At 66.3% G+C, this 18,814-nt stretch overlaps 2 protein-coding genes across 11 annotated transcripts in view; both read left to right on the forward strand.

Moving 5' to 3' along the window:
• The window catches only part of SEC16A (SEC16 homolog A, endoplasmic reticulum export factor), a 32,977-nt gene extending 28,695 nt beyond the window's left edge, over positions 1-4,282 (forward strand). For all 9 annotated transcript variants that reach the window (XM_042963301.1, XM_042963298.1, XM_042963302.1 and 6 more), the window contains 2 exons: positions 1,781-1,858; positions 2,849-4,282. In XM_042963301.1, the coding sequence (XP_042819235.1) occupies positions 1,781-1,858; positions 2,849-2,917 (147 nt within the window). In that variant the 3' untranslated portion in view covers positions 2,918-4,282. The remainder of the gene's footprint in view (positions 1-1,780; positions 1,859-2,848) is intronic.
• A 300-nt stretch (positions 4,283-4,582) lies between these two features.
• INPP5E (inositol polyphosphate-5-phosphatase E) lies at positions 4,583-18,046 on the forward strand. Of its 2 annotated transcripts, none has more exons than XM_042963705.1 (11): positions 4,583-4,653; positions 5,471-6,482; positions 11,637-11,760; positions 13,000-13,097; positions 13,600-13,724; positions 13,844-13,963; positions 14,175-14,282; positions 14,847-15,008; positions 15,101-15,216; positions 15,766-15,902; positions 16,197-18,046. In XM_042963705.1, exons 2-11 carry the CDS (start codon positions 5,695-5,697, stop codon positions 16,327-16,329), a joined length of 1,911 nt encoding a protein of 636 aa, XP_042819639.1. In that variant the 5' UTR covers positions 4,583-4,653; positions 5,471-5,694; the 3' UTR covers positions 16,330-18,046. The 2 variants fall into 2 exon arrangements, with proteins under 2 accessions (XP_042819639.1, XP_042819638.1); XM_042963704.1 differs by lacking the exon at positions 4,583-4,653 and adding an exon at positions 4,981-5,149.
• Positions 18,047-18,814: the final 768 nt, after the last annotated feature.

An 18,814-nucleotide genomic window follows, 5' to 3' on the forward strand; every position in this document is an offset into this window, starting at 1 on the left:
TTAAATGAGAAAGTTGACGAGTAGGAAGGGGCAATTTAGCAGCTTTCTGGGACTTAAGAAGTGTTGTGGTCCCACAGCACAAGCAGCGACCCTTAACGTCTGCAGGTTGTGTGGGAGCTGCGTGCAGAGCAGGGTGTGAGCTCACACACCCCAGGCTCCCCTCACTCAGCACAGCAGCGCTGCGCTCACGCTCCTCTGGCAGCACGAGGGCAGGCCCCCTCGCCCCCCAACCGATGGTTTTCCTTCAAAACATGTTTTTAATGCTTCTTATTTATTTTTGAGGGAGAGAGAGTGTGCAGACGGGGGCAGAGAGGGAAACACGATCCGAAGCGGGCCCCGGACTCCGAGCCGTCGGCACAGAGCCCGACGCGGGGCCCGAACCCACGAGCCGTGAGATCACGACCCGAGCCGAAGTCGGGCGCTCAACCGACCGAGCCGCCCAGGTGCCCCCATCTTAATAAAAGCTGTACGTTGAGGGGCGCCTGGACGGCTCAGTCGGTTAAACGGCCGACTCTGGATTTGGGTTCAGGTCACGATCTCACGGTTCGGGAGGCCCAGCCCCGTGTCGGGCCCTGCGCCGACGGAGCCCGCTTGAGATTCGCCATCTGCCTCCGCCCCTCCCTGCGCGCGCGCTCTCTCTCAAAACCAGCAAATGAACGTAGACGTTCCCTTAATTAAAAAAAGCCCAGCCGTCCCTCACGGCAGGAGTTTCAAACTAACGCTGGTGTTTGGCCCACTCGGCCTGTGTTGACTCTCACGGCGTCACAAGGCCGTCTGGGGTGGAGCTGGCCGCGTGGAGCAGACGCCTGTCGATCTCTCATGTGTCCGTGTTGTGTGTGTTCTTGCTGTTTCGCAGCTTTCACGCTGTAGTTCACTGAGTTCATTGTCGCGTGAAGTAAGCCAGCATTTGTCTCAGGTACCTGTGGCTGGCAGTTCTCACTGAACACGACCTGAACCGGGTCGCCTTCGTGGTTCCCTTAAGAGCGCCGTGCCGGCCCGCGTCGTGCCCCCGTCACTAACGCAGCCCACCGCCTCCCCGCCCGCCGCGCGCCACAGGATGCAGTGTTCCTTCCTTCCAGGGTCCTCGGGGCGGCCTCGGGCCGTCCGCTTACACGGGCGACCGAGTCGACCCCAAAACGTTCCTAGGGGACGGGTGACTTTTGTAATTTCGTTCTTTCCGGATCGGTTTTTTCCAAACGGCCGGCCGCAGGTGCAGCCTCACCGCGTGTGAGGGTGTCTCAGAAGCCCGCCCGGGTCCGGAGAATTTCTGGCTTCTGATCAAGCGCGGGGCGTTTCTGGGCGGCCGGGCAGAGCGAGGCAGCGAGGCTGTCCTCGGCCGGGCGGGCTGGGACGCGGGAATCCTGAGTCTTCTGTGTGGATCGCACGACGAAGCTTTCCCGTTGCCTCGATGGAGGCCTCGTGTGACTTTATTTGCTTATCAAAACACTGGATTCTGTAGCTGGACACGGGAGGTCTGAAGCGGTCGGAAGCGTCTACTAACCGCTTCAAGCTGCCGCTCCGGGGGCCCCGGGCCGGGCGCTCCCCGCTGCCGCATGTTCTGCCCTCGGAACGTTTCGCGCTGCATGCTGCTCTCATTTTTACCTGTGTCCCGTGAACCACTCAGTAATGCAATCCGGTGTCACGACAAGTGTCCTCGACTTGCTTCTGTGGCTTCCTTAGAAGTACTGTGAGTGGTCACCAGCAGTGGCGTCTGTCCACAAGGGAGCGCGGACCGCTGTGTGACGTTGCCGCATTGAGATGAACTCTCTGTGCTTCTCAGGCTCCCAGTGACCACCCCGCAGCAGGGGGCGCCTCCGGGGCAGCCGTGCCCTTCTACAGCCCTGCTCACTTTGCACAGGTAAGCGCCCTGCTGTCTCCTGGGGCACAGGGATCCCCAGCCCCGCGCCCTGCTGTGTCCGCCGACCCTTCTCTCGTCCCCGCCGCTGCTCCTGGCGTGAACGCCCCCACCGTGCTGGGGCCTGCGGTCTCCCGCCGGGTCTCCCGCCGCCACCCCTCACCGTGGGCCTGACTCCCTCCGCCGGGCCGGCCTTGGCCACCCTTCACCTGGCAGCCCGCGGCCCGCGGTTGGGGAATGCTCTTGAATGTTTCTTTCTATTTCTGTCTCTCTGCCTTCTCGCTCCTCCTTTTCCGGTCTCTTGCCCGTAGGGTGCAGACTGGCTGCCAGCCGGGGGGGGAGCTGAGCAGGGAGGGGCCGGGGCCGTGTCTCGACGTTCAGAGTGTAAAGCCTCCCACGACCCTGGTCGCCCTCACCGCCTGGGGTGGCCGGGCCTGCTCACCGTCAGCCGGGCACCCGGCCAGCCTGCCACGCTCTGCTTCGACGTGCCCGCAGACGAGGCCGCCTCTCGGCCTCCTGCCCTGACCTCCAGGACTCCCGTGTCCCAGGTTACCACCTGGCCGTGCGTCTGCTTTTCCGTTTCAAGATCTGGTGGCGGTTTTCCTCTCGTTCCCTCCGTCTCGTAGTGTGCGCTTTACGAGAGTTTTTCGATGGCTCACTTCAGCGCGCGTAAATGCCTGCGCTCCGTCCGCTGTCTGTCCCTGGGCGCTCCCCGCAACGCTGCAGTCGCGGGCTGGGCCGCCACCCTCCCCGGGTGCTCTGCCGCGGGGGCCAGCCTCCCTTCTCACCACCTGACGAAACCGCGGACCCCTTCAAAGCGGACGTCTAGGCCTGGTCCCCACCTGGCCAGTCGTCGGGGCTTCCGGGGAACACGCAGCCTGCCTGTTCTGTCGGTGGAAAGGGTCCCGCAGACCCATCTCCCCGGCGCTGCCGGGGCGCCCCCGGCCTCGGAGGCTGCCGGGTGGAAGTCCGCACTCTTCCTTGTCTTTCCAGGCCTCTGCCGCCTCGGGGGGCTCCAGGATGGGGAGGATCGGCCAGAGGAAGTACCCGGCGTTGAGCTAGAAGGGTCCCCGTCCTGCAGTGGCACCTGGAACCCTCAAATTCTGCTCCACCGCGAACTCGGACGGATCGATGGCCCGCGCCTCCCTTCTGTTCCCGCCCGGATGGGGACGGCAGTGACTCCCCGCGGTCGTGCTCGGACTCCTTCACGGCCCGTCTCCGCAGCGTTGCCGGGGCTGGGTCCGCGGCCCCTCTACCGTGCCGGGGGAAGCGAGGGGAGCTTTGGCTCCGTCTCTAGCCGACGGTGACCCGAGGGTAAAACGCTCTTAGTCGTTCAGGAGCGGTGCACCGAGGGAGGCCGGAGCCATCTTTGCTGCGCGAAAAAACGCAGCCCTTCGGTAACTGGGGTGTCTCGGAAAACCTAACCGTGCTTTCCTGCTGCGTCGGGCCCCCCCTGGGCCCGGGAGGGCGCCCTGGGGCCTGGCACCGCATCACGGGCTTCAAGGAGACGTGGACTCAGCTGAGTTTTCCAGGGAGGCCCTGGTCGCCGAAGTGCATTTGAGTCTGGCGGCAAAGATGGTCCCAGCTTCGCTTCCTTCTCTGTCCGGGAGGGAGGCTCTGCTCTCCACTCCCCGGGCCGGGCCGTGTTCCACGTGGGACCCGCCCCCCTAACCCACCAGTGCTAGAAACTGGCTGTGACGAATTCCATTCGGGTTTTCTTAGTATGTGAGTAGCCTGGTTAGACTCGTCCCCAGAGAAACTTCTGGACTGCCATGCCCTTTGTAAAATAGTCGATGTACTTCCTCATGACTGGTCCTCAGGGCGCAGAGTTGACACGCGCCCCGACTCTGAGGCTGCTGCCTCCGCTTTTCCCACACCGGGATCTTCAGTGGGTGGGGGGCTGAACCCACAGAGGGAGGCCCCGCCCCCTGGACTCAGAGCTTTAAGGCTTCATCGACTGTTCTTAGAATTATTCACATTCTTGTTAACTCTGAAGAGGCCGCAGAAAAACATTAAATATTTATAAGAATCATTAGGAAATTTCTGTAGGTTCTGCTGGGGACATAGTTGGGTGTTGGGAATCTCAGTGCAGAAAGGGCGTAAATGAGTTAGCACAGGCCTCGGTTTCCCTCGCGGCTCACTGGGTCGTGGAGGCAGGGCGCGGAGTGTTTTCCCGTGCGTCACCCAGGGCGCGCCCGGATGTGTTGGTTCTGGTCACTTGGAGAGAGGTGGGGCGTGGCACCCGGGGCAGTGGGGGCCCTGGGACCCGAGACCTCCCTGGCGCCCTCGGTCTGGCCTGCCCACCCGACCGTTCCCTGCGCGGGCTGCCGGCGACTTTTGATTCAAGAAGCTCCCTCCCAGGCCAGGCGGGAGCTGCTATTTTTACTAAATGCAAATTGGTAAATAAAGTATTTTGCGCTCGCAAAACACTGTCACTTGTTTCCTTTTGTTGGTTGGTTACCGTCAGGGGAACCAGGCCCCTAGGTGGCGGGGTATGGGTGGGGGGCGGAGAGCTCCTCGGTGTTGGGTGGGGGGTGGGCCTGCCGGGAAGCCCCTCCCTCCAGAGCAGCAAGTGAGGCGCGACCCTTGGGCGGGGCGGGGCCGGTGCTGCCCCAGAGGCTGGGGAGACGCGCGGGTGGAGGGGCCTCCGGACTCGGGCGCGCGCGCGCGCGCTGGGTCCTCCGGCCGCCAGGGGCCGCTGCGGGGGCTGCTACGGGGACTGCGCCCGGGACGCCTGTGCGCCCGCTGCCGGGGAGCAGTGCCGGGCCCGCCGGCCGGGGAGCAGGCGGCGCCGAGAGGTGGGCGCGGGGCGACCTCGGGCAGGGCGACACCCGGGCGGGAGCGCCCTGGGGCGGGGTGGCCCTCGGGCGGGTGGGGGGGGGGGGCGCGGGTCCGGAGCGCGGGGCAATCCCTGAGCAGGGCCTCCGACGCGAGTCTGGGGCACCGGGGCGACCTCGGGCCGGGTGACCCCCAGACGGGGGCGCGGGTTCAGGGCGCGGGGTGACCCCCGGGCGGGGCCTGCGACGCGAGTCTGGGGCACCGGGCGACCTCGGGCGGGGTGACCCCCAGGCGGGGGCGCGGGGCGCGGCGCGCGGCGCGGGGCGACCCCAGGCGGGAAGCGGGGGCGGGGTCAGGCTGCGCGGCTGTCGTTGCCCTGGGGACCCCGCGGCGGCGGCCGCGCCCGCAGACTCAAGTCCTGAGTCAGGGGCCTTTGGCAGCGGCCGGGCCGCAGACCTGCGGAGGGGCCCCTGCCCGGGCGGGGTGTGCCCGCTGAGCGATAGAGTGGGCACCCGGGTGAGCCAGGGCCCAGGGACTCCCATCCGAGGCCGGGCCTGTGAACTGGCCTTGACCTTGGGGCTGCCGTTCTGTGCGGGTCATGTCCCCAGCACCCCACGGAGGACAGCCTCCCCCCCGCCCCCCACCGCAGTATGGTGGCTTCCCGTGGTCCGAGGGGCCAGCCTTCACCCACCTCCTAGGAGGAAGCGGCAGTGTAACTCGTGGCTCAGCTGCCGCTGGCCTCTCCCCCTCTGGCCCTGCGGCAGAGCCGTCCTGTGGCACCAGCACGCGCGGACCCGGCCTTGGCTGCGGGAGGCTGACGGCACGGTTTTCCTCTAGGCTCCTCCGGGGGACTCCGGGCCTTTGGGGGTCCCCGTCATGTGGCAACTGGCCCTGCCCCTGCCGGACCACCCCAGGCCGCCGCGCGCTCTCTCCTCCGTGCCTGCTGGGCGACGTCTGACCACGCATCCCTGACCCTGGGCTCCACCGGCAGCCCGCCCCAGCAGGAGCCCTCTCCTGGGTCGGCTGGGTCGCCATCACCCTTGAGAGCTGGCCCCTGGACTATGCCGTCCAAGTTGGCGTGCCTGGGGCATTCAGAGGCATCTCCCCCGCAGCCCACCGCCCAGGGGCATCTGCAGCCCGAAGGCAGAATGCTGAAGGGACAGCTTCCCAACGCAGGCCAAGACCTCGTGCCCCACCCAGGGTCCCTGCCCACCCACAGCTGTCAGGGCCCCGAGAAGAGCCCCGTGCCCCCTCTGAGCCTTCCAGCGGGTATCGGCGATGAGGACCCACAAGCCAAGGCAAAACCCTTCGCCCCAAAGCCACCGACGAGGCCCAGGCTGGAGCGAGCTCTGTCGCTGGACGAGAAGGCGTGGAGGAGGCGGCGCTTTCGAACCAGCCACGAGGACCTGGCCACGCGCAGTGGGACCAGCCCCTCCAGAGGCTCTTTGCAGGACGAGGCCCCCCAGCCCCCCACCCGCACTGGCTCCCCACCCTGCCTGAGCACCTCCTTGCAGGAGATCCCCACGTCCCGCAGGGCCCAGGGCAGTACGGGAGGGGGCCCCTCCTCCTGGGGTCACTGTATCTCCGGAATGATCAGCACCTCCCTGGACCTCCTGCACCGGGACGGGGCCTCGGCGGGGAGCACCACCAGGCTGCCCGCCGTGGACCAGAAGGCGGCCTCCAACCCGCCGTGGACCGCAAACTCCACCGGCAGGTCCCGCCTGCAGACCAGACTGTTCCGGGCCCACAGCAGCCTGGGCCCCGGCCGGCCCCCGAGCCCCCTGGCCTGTGATGCCAAACCCTCCTTCAGCCTCCTGGCACCCATCCGCGCCAAGGACGTCCGAAGCAGGTAGGGCCCCTGGGGGCAGGGGTGGGGGTCATCCGTGGCCTTCACTGTAGCGCTAGAAAGCGCCACAGGAGGGGATTCTCGTAAAACTGAGGCTAGCCCCCTCACCCCCGCCTCCCGGCTCCTTCCCGGAAGGACACCCCTTCTGGAACTTTCCCTGTATATTTTAGCACCACCCAGGGGCACGTGTGCCTATAAAGCAGACGGTTCAGATCCACAGGTCGCCTTCCGCACTGCGTGCCCTATCCCGTTTTCTTTCTCGTTCTCGTTCTCGTTCTCGTTCTCGTTCTGTCCCGGACGGCCGCCTTTGTGAGCACGTGGGGCGGCCCCGTTGTCTGGGCCGCTGCAGGGTTCCAAGACGTCGCCCTGAGCAGTGCTCTCCCTTAACCGCTCTGCTGAGGAGGAACGTTCCGGGGCCCGTCAGTGCTGGCCGGAGCGCGGCCGCGAGCCCCCGTGGCCGTGCTCTGGGCTCCCGCCGGCACAGCTAGACGCGGACCCGCCGGCCCAGGGGCCACCGCTCAGGGACCGCACTGACCTCAGACGGAGGGTCCCCGGGGCCCCCGCTCGCTGGCGGCAGGGAGGGTTCCCCGGGCCTGATCGGCTGCGCTTCGCTTCCAGGATTGCCCCGATTTCTCTGAGGCTCTGGGATCCTTTGCTGAGCGCCCCGCTGTCTGTCAGCTCCCACCTGCCCCTCCCCCCCGCCCCCCCCACACCACGGGGGATGCTAGGTTTCTAGGCTTTATGGGGCTTTAATAATTAATCCCTGTTGACTTTCCTGTAGCTTCAGAAGAACCTAACCAGGCGCTTCCCCCAATGTCCTCTCTGCTCAGGACTCTCCCCTGCGTGCCTCTGGCTCCGTTCACCAGACCGGGGGCGCCTGTCCAAACCCGCGAGTCTGGTCTTCTCCCGCGGGCTCGTCACGGGGCCCACGCCGCGGTGCCCAGGCCGCCACTTGAAAAGGCTTTCCCTGCCCCGTCCTGTGGGCTGGGCCAGGCCTCTGCCCCCTACCAGGGCCCGGCAGGTTGTCCGAGGCCCACACACGGGGCCACGGCCCCCGCGCCACCCACTCCCCAACGTGGCGCCCAAGGCCCCCGGTGCGGCTCTGGCCCTACTTCCCTCGCCAGACGCCTTCCCTCCCATCAGGGCCAGTCCTGCTGCACGAGGGCCGGGGGAAGGGGCAGTTGGGAGGGTCACTGCAGTGGCGTCCTGGAGCGGCCGTAAGAAATGGCCACAAGTCCGAAGCCTTAAAACAACAGAAGTGGAGCTCTGGAGGCCACGCGTCAGAAATGAAGGGGTCACGGGGCCGAGCTCCCTCCGGAGGCTCCCGGGGAGGGTCCTTCCTGCCTCTTCCAGCTCCTGGTGGCCCAGGAGTCTTTCGGCTTGTGGCCGCGTCCCTCGAGCCTCTGCCTCTGTCCTCACACGGTACTTACTCCTCCGTGTCTGCGTCTCTCCTCCTGTGGGGCGCTGGTCTCAATCCGGGATGAGCTCACGTCGCCATCCTTAAACCGAGGGCATGTGCAGAGACGGTTGCCACATAAGGTCCCACTCGAAGGTTCTGTGGGTCGGGAGGGAGAGGGGGCTGTGGCGAGCCCAGCTGTACAGGACAGAGTCTGTACGGGTTTCTGGCGGGCAGCGAGGTGTCTTAGTGCCTTCGCGGTGTCACCGCCCTGTGTCGGCTGCTTGTGACTTATGCGGACGCGCTTGTGACCTAAAATGACAATCACGTCGCAAAATCGGGTCCTCGATTCAGTGTTTTCGGGCAAGCAGCAAACAGGTTCATGGGGACCCCTCACCCCAGTTCTGCCGCCTAAAGGCCCCGTTTCCAGTGGGTTCTAGAACAGGCGTCGGCACACTCTTCTGTAAGTCTCTCCATCCTGCAGCCGTGCTCACCTCTGCCGTTGTAGCAGGGAAACAGACACAGACCATACGTGCACCAGCAGCCACAGCTGTGTGGCAGTAACGCTTTGCATAGGGACACGAAATTGGAATTTTACGTGGTCTGCCCACGTCGCAAAATGACAGGGTTTCTTCCTCTTTTGACGACGTGGAAATGGTCCTTAGCTCGTGGGCTGTCCGTAAACAGGCGGAACCTGGCTGAGGTCGGAGCGCGGCCCGGGTTGGACGGGCTGGGCGATGTGGACGGTGTGGGACGCAGGGCACCCAGGCCACAGGAGCAGCCGAGCGCGGCGGCCGACCCCGGACCCGGGAGGGGATCAGAGCACAGGGCCCCTGGCGTGGCGGCCTTCTGGTCACCCTGCAGACCAGACCGCTCCAGACCAGACCAGGGCTGCTCCGGAGGACATCACGCCCTGTGGCAGGGGAGCGGGGGCCCGGCTGCGGGTGTGAGGGAGGTTGTCCACCCAGGGGGGTGAGCCAGCGGGGGCCTCCCTCCCGGCGTGATCGAATTCCCGTCCTCAGGGCCTGGGGAGGAGGACGTGGGAATCGCTCGTGTGAGCTCCTGAGAACCGCGTTCTGGTTTCAGCGGCCAGCGTGGCTTGGGAGCCCTGCTCTTGACTTGATGCCCTTCAGAGGAACGGGCTCCTGTTTGCAAGACCGAGATGTAAGCTTTTCTCAGCGAGTCGGAGTGAGGGGTCCTCGGGAGGCTGGAAAGTGCTAGTGGTCTGTTACACAGCCGGGCTGGGCTGGGTTCTCAAGGACTCTGCTGAACGGCAGCGTTAAGCCTCGGTGGCGGTGGCGGGGCCCGGGTGGCACGGCCACACGCCTTCCCTGTGCCCGAAGGCAGAGGCGGGCGGGGACAGCGTGCCAGGCAGCCCGGAGGGGCGCGTGGGGGCAGGGGGAGAAGGGCGGAAGCCAGGCTCGGTCTGCCGGAACAGGTGGGGCACCCCAGTGTTCGGAGCGCACCCCCCCTGCAGCCGGGTGCCCCCCGTCCTCCCGCACCACAGCGCCCGGCTGCCGAACCCCTCGGCCCCCGTTCGCTCCTGACAGACGGGACCGGGACGGCCCTGCCTGCCGAGACACGAGGAGGGACCGTGGAAGGAACAGCCAGCCGCACCCGAGTGCTGGAAAGAGCACCCTAAAAGAGCCATCGCTCGCACACGGTCATTGGGGCGACAGCTGACGGCGAGTGACGTTCCGGTGGACTGATCTTGGGGTCACTGGGGCACCCGTGGAGCTTATTGGGACGTGTCTGCCGGGAAACGGGGGTGGAATCTAACCAGCCTCCAAATGACCAATACTCAGGAGACGATAGAGCCGCCCCGGCCCTGGGCGTGCACGGGAGCCAGGGACCGGCTTCTGCAGCGGCTGGATGGCAGGGGGGGTGACCGGTGACCAGCATCTATGGCGGCTGGATGGCGGGGGGGGCGGTGACCGGTGACCAGCGTCTATGGCTGCTGGATGGCGAGGGGGGTGACCGGTGACCAGTGTCTTCGGCCGCTGGATGGCGGGGGGGGTGACCGGTGACCAGTGTCTGTGGCGGCTGGATGGCGAGGAGGGGGTGACCGGTGACCAGTGTCTGTGGCGGCTGGATGGCGAGGGGTGGTGACCGGTGACCGGTGACCAGTGTCTTCGGCCGCTGGATGGCGAGGGGGGTGACCGGTGACCAGTGTCTTCGGCCACTGGATGGCGAGGGGGGTGACCGGTGACCAGTGTCTTCGGCCGCTGGATGGCGAGGAGGGGGTGACCGGTGACCAGTGTCTGTGGTGGCTGGATGGCGAGGGGTGGTGACTGGTGAACGGTGACCAGTGTCTTCGGCCGCTGGATGGCGAGGGGGGTGACCGGTGACCAGTGTCTTCGGCCGCTGGATGGCGGGGGGGGGGGGGTGACCGGTGACCAGTGTCTGTGGCGGCTGGATGGCGAGGGGTGGTGACCGGTGAACGGTGACCAGTGTCTTCGGCCGCTGGATGGCGAGGGGGGTGACCGGTGACCAGTGTCTTCGGCCGCTGGATGGCGGGGGGGGTGACCGGTGACCAGTGTCTGTGGCGGCTGGATGGCGAGGGGTGGTGACTGGTGACCAGTGTCTTCGGCCGCTGGATGGCGAAGGGTGGTGACCAGTGACCAGTGTCTTCAGCCGCTGGATGGCGAGGAGGGGGTGACCGGTGACCAGTGTCTTCGGCCGCTGGATGGTGAAGGGGGGTGACCGGTGACCAGTGTCTGTGGCGGCTGGATGGCGAGGGGTGGTGACCGGTGACCAGTGTCTTCGGCCGCTGGATGGCGAGGGGGGTGACCGGTGACCAGTGTCTGTGGCGGCTGGAGCATTCGAAGACCTAGGGGACAAAATGGCCAAACGTGGCATGGCCATCGCCTGGGTGCTCATTCTGGGAGCAGTCTGATCTTGAGTTGGGTTGGAAGAAGGTTCTGGAAGGACTCCCAGACAGCTGGAAGGAAGGCGGAGGCAGCAAGAAGAGAGGGGACGCCCTGGTGCCCCTGCGAGGGGCCCGGGGGTGGGGGTGGGGGGCCGGGCCCCCCCACCGGCACAGGGGAGAGCCGCCGGGCCGCCGGGCAAGCGCACGAACGAGTCTCAGGGCCTGTTTCGGTGCGGCCTGCCGGCCGGGTGTCCTCACGGCTAAAAAGCAAGACCGTGCGGACGTTTCATCTCGCGTGAAAGTCGCACGACGCTCGGACTCCGACGCTCGTGAGGTTCTGTTGCCGCGCGGCCTGTTCCCCGGGGTCGCTATGCTTGGTGGCACCTTGCAGCCGAGGCAAAGTGCCGTGGGGGCTCCGCACGCGCTGTGCCGGTCAGCTCTTGAAACGGATCTTAACCGTCGGTTGTCGTGAGAGTGGACGTGCCCCCTGCGGCTTTCGGGGCCTCCGGGGCCGCGCCGAGGCGGAGGCGAGCCCCTGGCGCGGGACGCGTGTCTCCCCAGGCCACTCGCGGCCCAGGGCCGAGGCGTGAGGGGCCCCGGCGGAAGAGCCCAGACGTCACCTTCAAGTCCTTCGTGTCTGGAGGCGGCAGAAACGTTGAACACATGCTGCTGTTTATAGAATCGGGAACGGGGGGTTTTCCAAGAGGGCGGTGGACCACGGCGCGGCACCCGTGCCCGCCCGCGGGGTCTCCAGGAGCCCCAGCTCTGGGACAGCCTCCCGCAAACGGGTTCCGTGTCACGGGGGGCCCGAGGCCGGCAGCGTCCCCGGGAGGGGGTGTCCCTGGGCCTGCCCGCTCCGACCCTCGACTTCTTGGTTGCCCTGTCTCCGCAGGAGCTACCTGGAGGGGAGTCTCCTGGCGAGCGGGGCCCTGATGGGGGCGGACGAGCTGGCCCGGTACTTCCCGGACCGCAGCATGGCCCTCTTCGTGGCCACCTGGAACATGCAGGGCCAGAAGGTAAGGGGCCGGCCCGCCCCCGTTGGGCTCCTTCCCGGGGCCTCTGAGCTGCACGCCGTCTTCCTGGCCTCTCCCCAGCACCTGGGTCAAGAGGCCTCTCGCCCGAACACCCCTGCCTCCCCCACCTCCCCGCCGCCCGATGGGGGGAAATGCGGTTTCCTTATACATACACGCGTTAAGAATAGTTTCAGATTCACAGCAGCTTTGGGAGGAGGGAACAGAGCCCCTGTCCCCACGCACGGCCTCCCCACTGCCGACACCCCACCGTGGGGCCGCTGTGACCGTCGGTGAGCCTGTGTGACCTGGTCACGGTCACCTTGGGGTCACTCTGGGTTAGGCCCACTCGGCGATTCCTGTGTCGAGACGGCGGCAGAGGCCCTCCCGCCGCTCTGCTGGGACAGGCGCTCTGTGTCCTGAGTGCCAGTCGGCCCAGGGCCGGACCGCATGGGCCAGAGGTTTGCACGCTGATCTCTGGGCTTTTGCTTTGGGGACAGCCTCGGACACGGTGCCGGTGGCTTTCTCTCCAGCTCACACCTGCACCCGTGTCTCCCTGGGACTCGTTCGCTCGGTGAGAGCCGTCCTTGGGTTGACAGTCTCCATTCCCCGCGTGTGGGGTGCTCTGATGTCTGGGGGCGGGGCGTGGACTTCCTGCACTGTGTGGATGGTCCTAACACCCGGTGAGGTGAAGGGGACAGTGGTTGCCACCATGGGGTTTTGAGTGCTTTCTGCTGCCCACGTGTGCCACGGTGTTCGTGATGACAGCACAGAAGACCCTGCCCCCCTCCCCCCCCACCCAGTGGAACCCGGGCGGACCCTGGGGGCACAGGCACTGGGGAGGAAACCAGGCAGAGCCGCCACCAGGACGAGGTTTGGCCGAGTGACCAGGAGCCCTGGCAACACAGCACCCAGCATGAGAAGCGGTTCTCCCTCCAGTTGGAGGAGGCGGGTGCCCAGGCTGGTGGCCCTGCTGTCCACGGGGAGCCACCTGGCCCCTCTGTGGGACAGTGCCCTCGTCCAGGGCCCCAGGGCTTGAGAGCCGGCCTTCGGGACCACAGCACCTGGCCGGGCTGCACCACATCCCCGCCAGTGTGTTTGGGGACAGGGGCCCCATGGTGAGGGAGGGGCGCAGACATGGGCGTGGTGGTGACCAGCTGGGGTGGAGGGCGGCCTGCCAGGCCCTTCGGGAGAGGCTGGGTCTCTGTCCCGCAGGAGCCCTCACGAGGTGCTGCTGCTCTGTAGGAGCTGCCCCCGAACCTGGACGAGCTCCTGCTGCCCGCCGAGGCCGACTACGCCCAGGACCTGTATGTCATCGGGGTCCAGGAGGGCTGTTCCGACAGGTAGGGCGCAGCTGGCTGGGGTGAGGCCCTGGTTGCACGAGAGCCACTTCCTTCTCTGTCGGGGGCGCAAGGAGCTAGGAGTCGATGAGCGTGCGTTCTTGTTGACGTGCAGCTGATCTGGGAGAACGTACGGCCCCTGCTGCGGGACCCCAGGCCCCAGGCCTGACCCCCGAACTGGGTCCTAGGTCTGCAGCGCCCCTGCAGCCCCGCCAGAGACCGCCCGGCCAGGGGCGTGCATGGGCATCCCACCCCTCGGGCAGCTGCGGGAGGCCCGCCTGGCAGGTGCCCCGACCCAGGGGAAGGGGCAGGCGCCGGGTTCCCCGGGACCTGGAGCCTTGGTGAGGGAGCCGGAGGGCGAGGGCCTGGGTCTCCGACGCCCTGCCCTTGGGCAGGAGCCAGGAGGCGGGGCTCTCTGGGCTGTGAGGGAGGGGTGGCGGGGCTGGGAGGCCCCAGCCCCCTTCCCGGGCTGTCCCGGCTCACCCTCCCCCTCCCCCCACCGCAGGCGGGAGTGGGAGGTGCGCCTGCAGGAGACGCTGGGCCCCCGCTACGTGACGCTGTACTCCACGGCCCACGGGGCGCTCTACATGTCCGTGCTCATCCGCAGGGACCTCATCTGGTTCTGCTCAGGTAGGCGGGCCGCTCTGCTTTGCGCCAGCGCCCCGGGACCCCCGCCCGGCCTCTGTGAGGGCAGGTGGACGGGCGTGCGCAGGGGCAGCCGCGTCAGCCCCCCCACCCCTGTCCCGCAGAGGTGGAGAGCTCCACGGTGACCACGCGCATCGTGTCTCACATCAAGACCAAGGGGGCCCTGGGCGTCAGCTTCACTTTCTTCGGCACCTCCTTCCTCTTCATCACGTCTCACTTCACCTGTAAGTCCCAGGAGTCCGGACACGCCCCCCCGCATGCCCGCCAGGAGCGCCATCTGTGACGGTGCCCTCCCGTCGGGCCCCCGCCGGGGTACCCGGGGGACCGGGTCGCGCAGACGCTGCGTGTTAGAGCCTGCTGGGGGGCGGTGAGCACACAGCTGTCCTCCGGGTCCGGAAGGCCCGCTGGAGAGGCCCCCGCGCTCTGTTCTTACAGCCGGAGACGGGAAGGTGAGCGAGAGGCTGCTGGACTACAGCAGAACCGTCCAGGGCCTGGCCCTGCCCAGGAGCGTGCCCGACACCAGCCCCTACCGCTCCGACGCCGGTGAGCCCGGGTGGATGCGCTCCTGCCTTGTTCTCTGGGCGGTTTACTGACAGTAAACTTGGGGAGCTTCCGAGAATCAAGGTTGAAAAAGTCTAGAGAGTCGGTAGCCCGCGGAAACGGCGCTCTGCGCGAGGCCTGGCGCCGGGCTCCTCCGGAGCCGTGACCCACCCACCGGTTTGGTGCGGCTGTGCTTCCAGGCGGAGCCCCGTGGTGGCCACGCCTCCCTGCGCCGACAGGCCCTCCTCCTGCCCCCAGGCTGTCTGTCCCTCCAGGATGGAGCCCTGGCGGAGTGGCGAGCGTGGGCAGTGTGGGCTCCTGTGAGCGCGAGGGCGCCCACGCTGTCCCCAGAAGTCTGTCGCTGTTTGAAATGAAAGACGCGACCGTGAACGTGAACCCGAATGTCGGCCCAGAAGCTGCGGGGCACAACCCCCACGGCCAGCGCCGTGTCTGGGGTGTCCCTGCCCGTGGCTGCAGGAGCGGGGACAGAGACCAGACCCGTCACTGTCGCCAGAGGGAGGCCAGCACGGGGAGGGCCGGGCTCACGCACTTTCCCGTTTTGGCTAGCGGACGTCACCACCCGGTTCGATGGGGTGTTCTGGTTTGGAGACTTCAACTTCCGTCTGAACGGAGGGCGCGTGGCCGTGGAGGCCATCCTGAAGCAGGACCTGGGGGAGAAGGTGTCTGCCCTGCTCCAGCATGACCAGCTCACCCAGGAGATGAAGAAAGGTGAGGTCCCCGGGAGGAGGCGCGGACACCCCGACCCCGAGAGGGTGCGGCCCGCCAGGGCTGACGAGAGCCAGGGCCTGTGGCTGTTCCAGGGTCCATCTTCAAAGGCTTCCAGGAGCCGGACATCCATTTCCTTCCCTCGTACAAGTTTGACATTGGAAAGGACTCCTACGACACCACCTCCAAGCAAAGGACCCCCTCCTACACGGTGAGCGCCCCTGGTGTCCCGCCTGACCTCCGGTGCGACTCTGCCCGGCTCTGCGGCCCAGGTTTGGGCCTGCTTGCTCTTCAGAACCACAGGCTAAGGACTGAGGCCGGGTGTGACAGCAGCCCCCACGAGCTGCGGTCAGACGCCTCAACGCGGCACCCGTGCCGGGCTAGCGACCGCATCTCTGGGACCTGGCGTTGGGGGCAGCGCCCTCTGAGAAGGGCCCTTCTGAAGGCTCGTCGGTCGGCCCGGGGCTGGGGTACACGCCCCGTGCTGTCGCAGATTCAAGCCATTTGCGGCACGGGCGGAGGGAGCGGCCTGCACGGGACCCGGGGGGGCCCCAGGCTCGGCCTCCGTGGCCGCAGCACCGCCGGCCCCCCCACCCCCCGTCTGGGGCCCAGACACCCGCCAGTGCAGCGGGCTTGGGCGAGGGGCTCTGGGAACAGGCTCTGCGGGTGGGCTCGGACACGGAGACGGGCACGCGGGCCAAGCCCCACAAAAAAGCCACGCAGTCTCGGGGCTAACCTTCACGCGGGATCTTTTCTGCAGGATCGGGTCGTGTACAGGAGCCGCCACAAGGGCGATATCTGTCCGGTCAAGTATTCCTCCTGCCCTGGCATCAAGACGTCCGACCACCGCCCCGTGTACGGTCTGTTCCGGGTGAAAGTGAGGCCGGGGAGAGACAAGTCAGTACCCTGCTCACATGTCCTCGCCCTGGGGGCTGCGGGTGGGCGGGGCTCCTGCCCACTGGGGGGGGGGGGGGCGGCATCCCCGCCCCTGGGTGCCCGCCGTCGTCCCGTCGCGTCCTGACCTCCGGCCGCGGGTCTCTTCCTGATGCACCGCAGGGCCCAGCAGGGGCCCGAGGGAGCTCTGCGTTCATGGTGGCTGCACTGCGGTGGCCAGAGGGGACAGGCGTCCGAGACGGCCTCCCAGGAGGCTACTGGCCAGTGCCCTCCTGACGACGCCCCTTCCTTCCACAGCATCCCCCTTGCTGCTGGCAAGTTTGACCGCGAACTGTACTTGATAGGAATTAAAAGACGCATTTCCAAAGAAATTCAGCAGCAGCAGGCACCAAAGGATCAGCATTCCAGCACAATCTGTACGGTCTCTTGAGGCTTGCCCGAGGACATTCGCACCCACAACATGGGAGGTCACGTGACCACAGCCCCCTGGAGAAGTCCGAAGAGACTGCGGAATGAAAGATTTCTGGGACGCCGGCTGTTTCTCGAGGCCAACACGCTTCGTCACCAAGAACCTAACAGGAGGCCAGTGAGGCGGTGCTGAGGCACCCGTGTCCCCTGTCCGGCACGAAGCCGGCTGCACTCATTTACAGCATGTCCCCAAGCGCAGGCCCCCAGATGGCCACAGCACACCCACGGTCCCTTAGGCCAGCGTGGGTCGGGCAGTTCTGCCTGCTGGCACAGACGCCCTTCCGGTGTCCTTGTCCGCTCGCCCAGAGCCGACGTTGGCAGCGCTCCAGCAGCCCCTCAAATGCAGACCAGGAGGCGCCTTCCCCATCCGAGTCCAGGGGGCCCGTTACCGAACCGGGGGGGAGCACTCTGGGTCAGGCAGCTGGGAGCTTCGGTCCCACCAGTGCGCACGGGGACCGAGCGGAGGCCCGGCCGGTCAGGTCGAAGCCAGCCGACTTCCAGGGGGAACGCCGGTCCTGCTGCAACAGGCCAGGGAGGGACGAGGCAGCCTGGCCTGTTGGGGGTCGCTGGCCCCCCAGTCTCAGGCAGCTGGCCTCGCCCTTCCAGCCACGAAACCATCTCCCTCTCCTCTCCCGGTTTTTGGTGACTCGAGAGCATTTGCTTTCGTATTGCCGGCTACAAACAGCATTGACGTAAGTAGTGCGTCTCCTGGCCTGAGAAACTCTGCAAGTTTAGGGTGCCACCACCTTGCCCGCCCGGGCCGGCCCCCTTCCACGTTCCCGCCTGTGTTACAGGGCTCAGAGCCCAGTGTCGCCCATAATCACTCTTAAAAACCATAGGCTTTGACTGTGGGAAAACCTAGGGGCATTCACTCTAGTCTTTAAAGTTATTTATTTTTCCGTATTTATATTTTTAAATAAATCCATATATCAAATCTGAAACTCTCTCTGGCCAAAGATCGAGTCCTAGAGAGAGGTCCTCCACGTGCTCACACCCCATGCTTACGACATTCCCAGAAAAGAAGGCTTCAAGCCCAGTTCAGAGGCAGGAAGTTGGGTGTCGACTGTGGCTGCACCGGCATCACCGGCCTCCCTCTGCCCTCTGCCCCCCACCCCGGCCGCCGCCCCGTCAGACGGGCTGGCTGGAAAGGGGCTTTTCCGGGAGGAAGGAACACCTCAGCCCTGCGTGAACCGTGATGAAGTGAAGCCGCTTCCAAAGTAGAGTGTATCAGCTTTATTAGCACCGGCTTCCGGACTCGTCGTGCGGGACACCCACTTCTGGTTACCGAGGAGGCCCGTCCACCCTGACTTCCCGGAACTTCACTGTCGATAAAATTTTGCTCAAAGAAATGTGCCGTTGAGTTTTGAGTCAATAAGCTGAAAACCTCTGACAGATTTTTGCGGTGAGGGGTCCTGAAAATGAGGCAAGTGTGACGAATCATCTCAGGCGTTGTCTCCGACCGATATGATGGACGTCGGCAAACGTCTGGGTCCCAAGTCAGGACATTCACTTAGGAGCAGCCGGGAGAGTTTAGATGCTCGGGTTTCACTTGGGAGCCAGGTTAAAATTCAGACAGATTCAAATGACACGGGCCAGTCTCTGCAAAGCAAGCTTCATAAAGAATTGAGAAATTCGGCGTGAGGATAGTTTGTCTGACCCACACGCGCTCTGCTGGCGCGGGCCAGAGGACGGGCTGCGGCTGCGCGGTGCCAAGGAGCCCTCGGGGGCGAGGGGCGGTTGGCGCCAGCTTCCGAGCAGACCCCCGGGTCTGGGCGCAGCGGTCTGTGGTTGGAGGCTGAGCGCGGCCCGTGGGGGCTCGGCCGGCCCCTTGAGGGCTCTCGGTGAGCCCTGCCCCCAGCTAAGCTCGGCTGACCTCACCCGCCACCCCTGCCCCCCTGTGCTTCCCCTTCAGGGTGGTAACCACAGGAATGCGAGGCAAGGACCGAGGCCCCCCGGGCTCCGCCCCAGCGGGGAAACACACCCTCCCTGATGCCGCTAAGCGCGCAGGGAAGGCATCAAAAGCGGAGGATGGGCTCCAGCAAAAATAAGCAGCTTAAATGACCAAAGAACGTTTGAGGGTTGATTTCCCGGAAGCGTCCCTCCCTCCCCTCTGTGCCCCCGAGGCTGGGAGGGCGGTGCCCCAAGGGGCCCAGGGGCTCCGTGTGCGTACCCGTCGGGGAAGCACAACGCCACCCTGTATTACCAGGGCCACCTGGCCGGGCGACTCTCCTGACGCGTCCACGCACGTCCGCGGAACGGAACGCTCCCCGGCCTCGCGGCTCTGGCTCTTCACACGGGCCAGCGATTCGAGGAAACCCCACCTCCCTCCCTCCAGGGCGCCGACACTCGTCGGGAATCGGGACGCCGCCGGCTGAGCCCGGCCTCTCGCCACCCCGTCCTTACCGAGGGTGAAGGAAAGCGCCGCGCCGAGGAGCATGCCCCGCGGC

Source organism: Panthera tigris, chromosome D4, assembly GCF_018350195.1.
Source record: "Panthera tigris isolate Pti1 chromosome D4, P.tigris_Pti1_mat1.1, whole genome shotgun sequence".
NCBI classification, from domain to species: domain Eukaryota; kingdom Metazoa; phylum Chordata; class Mammalia; order Carnivora; family Felidae; genus Panthera; species Panthera tigris.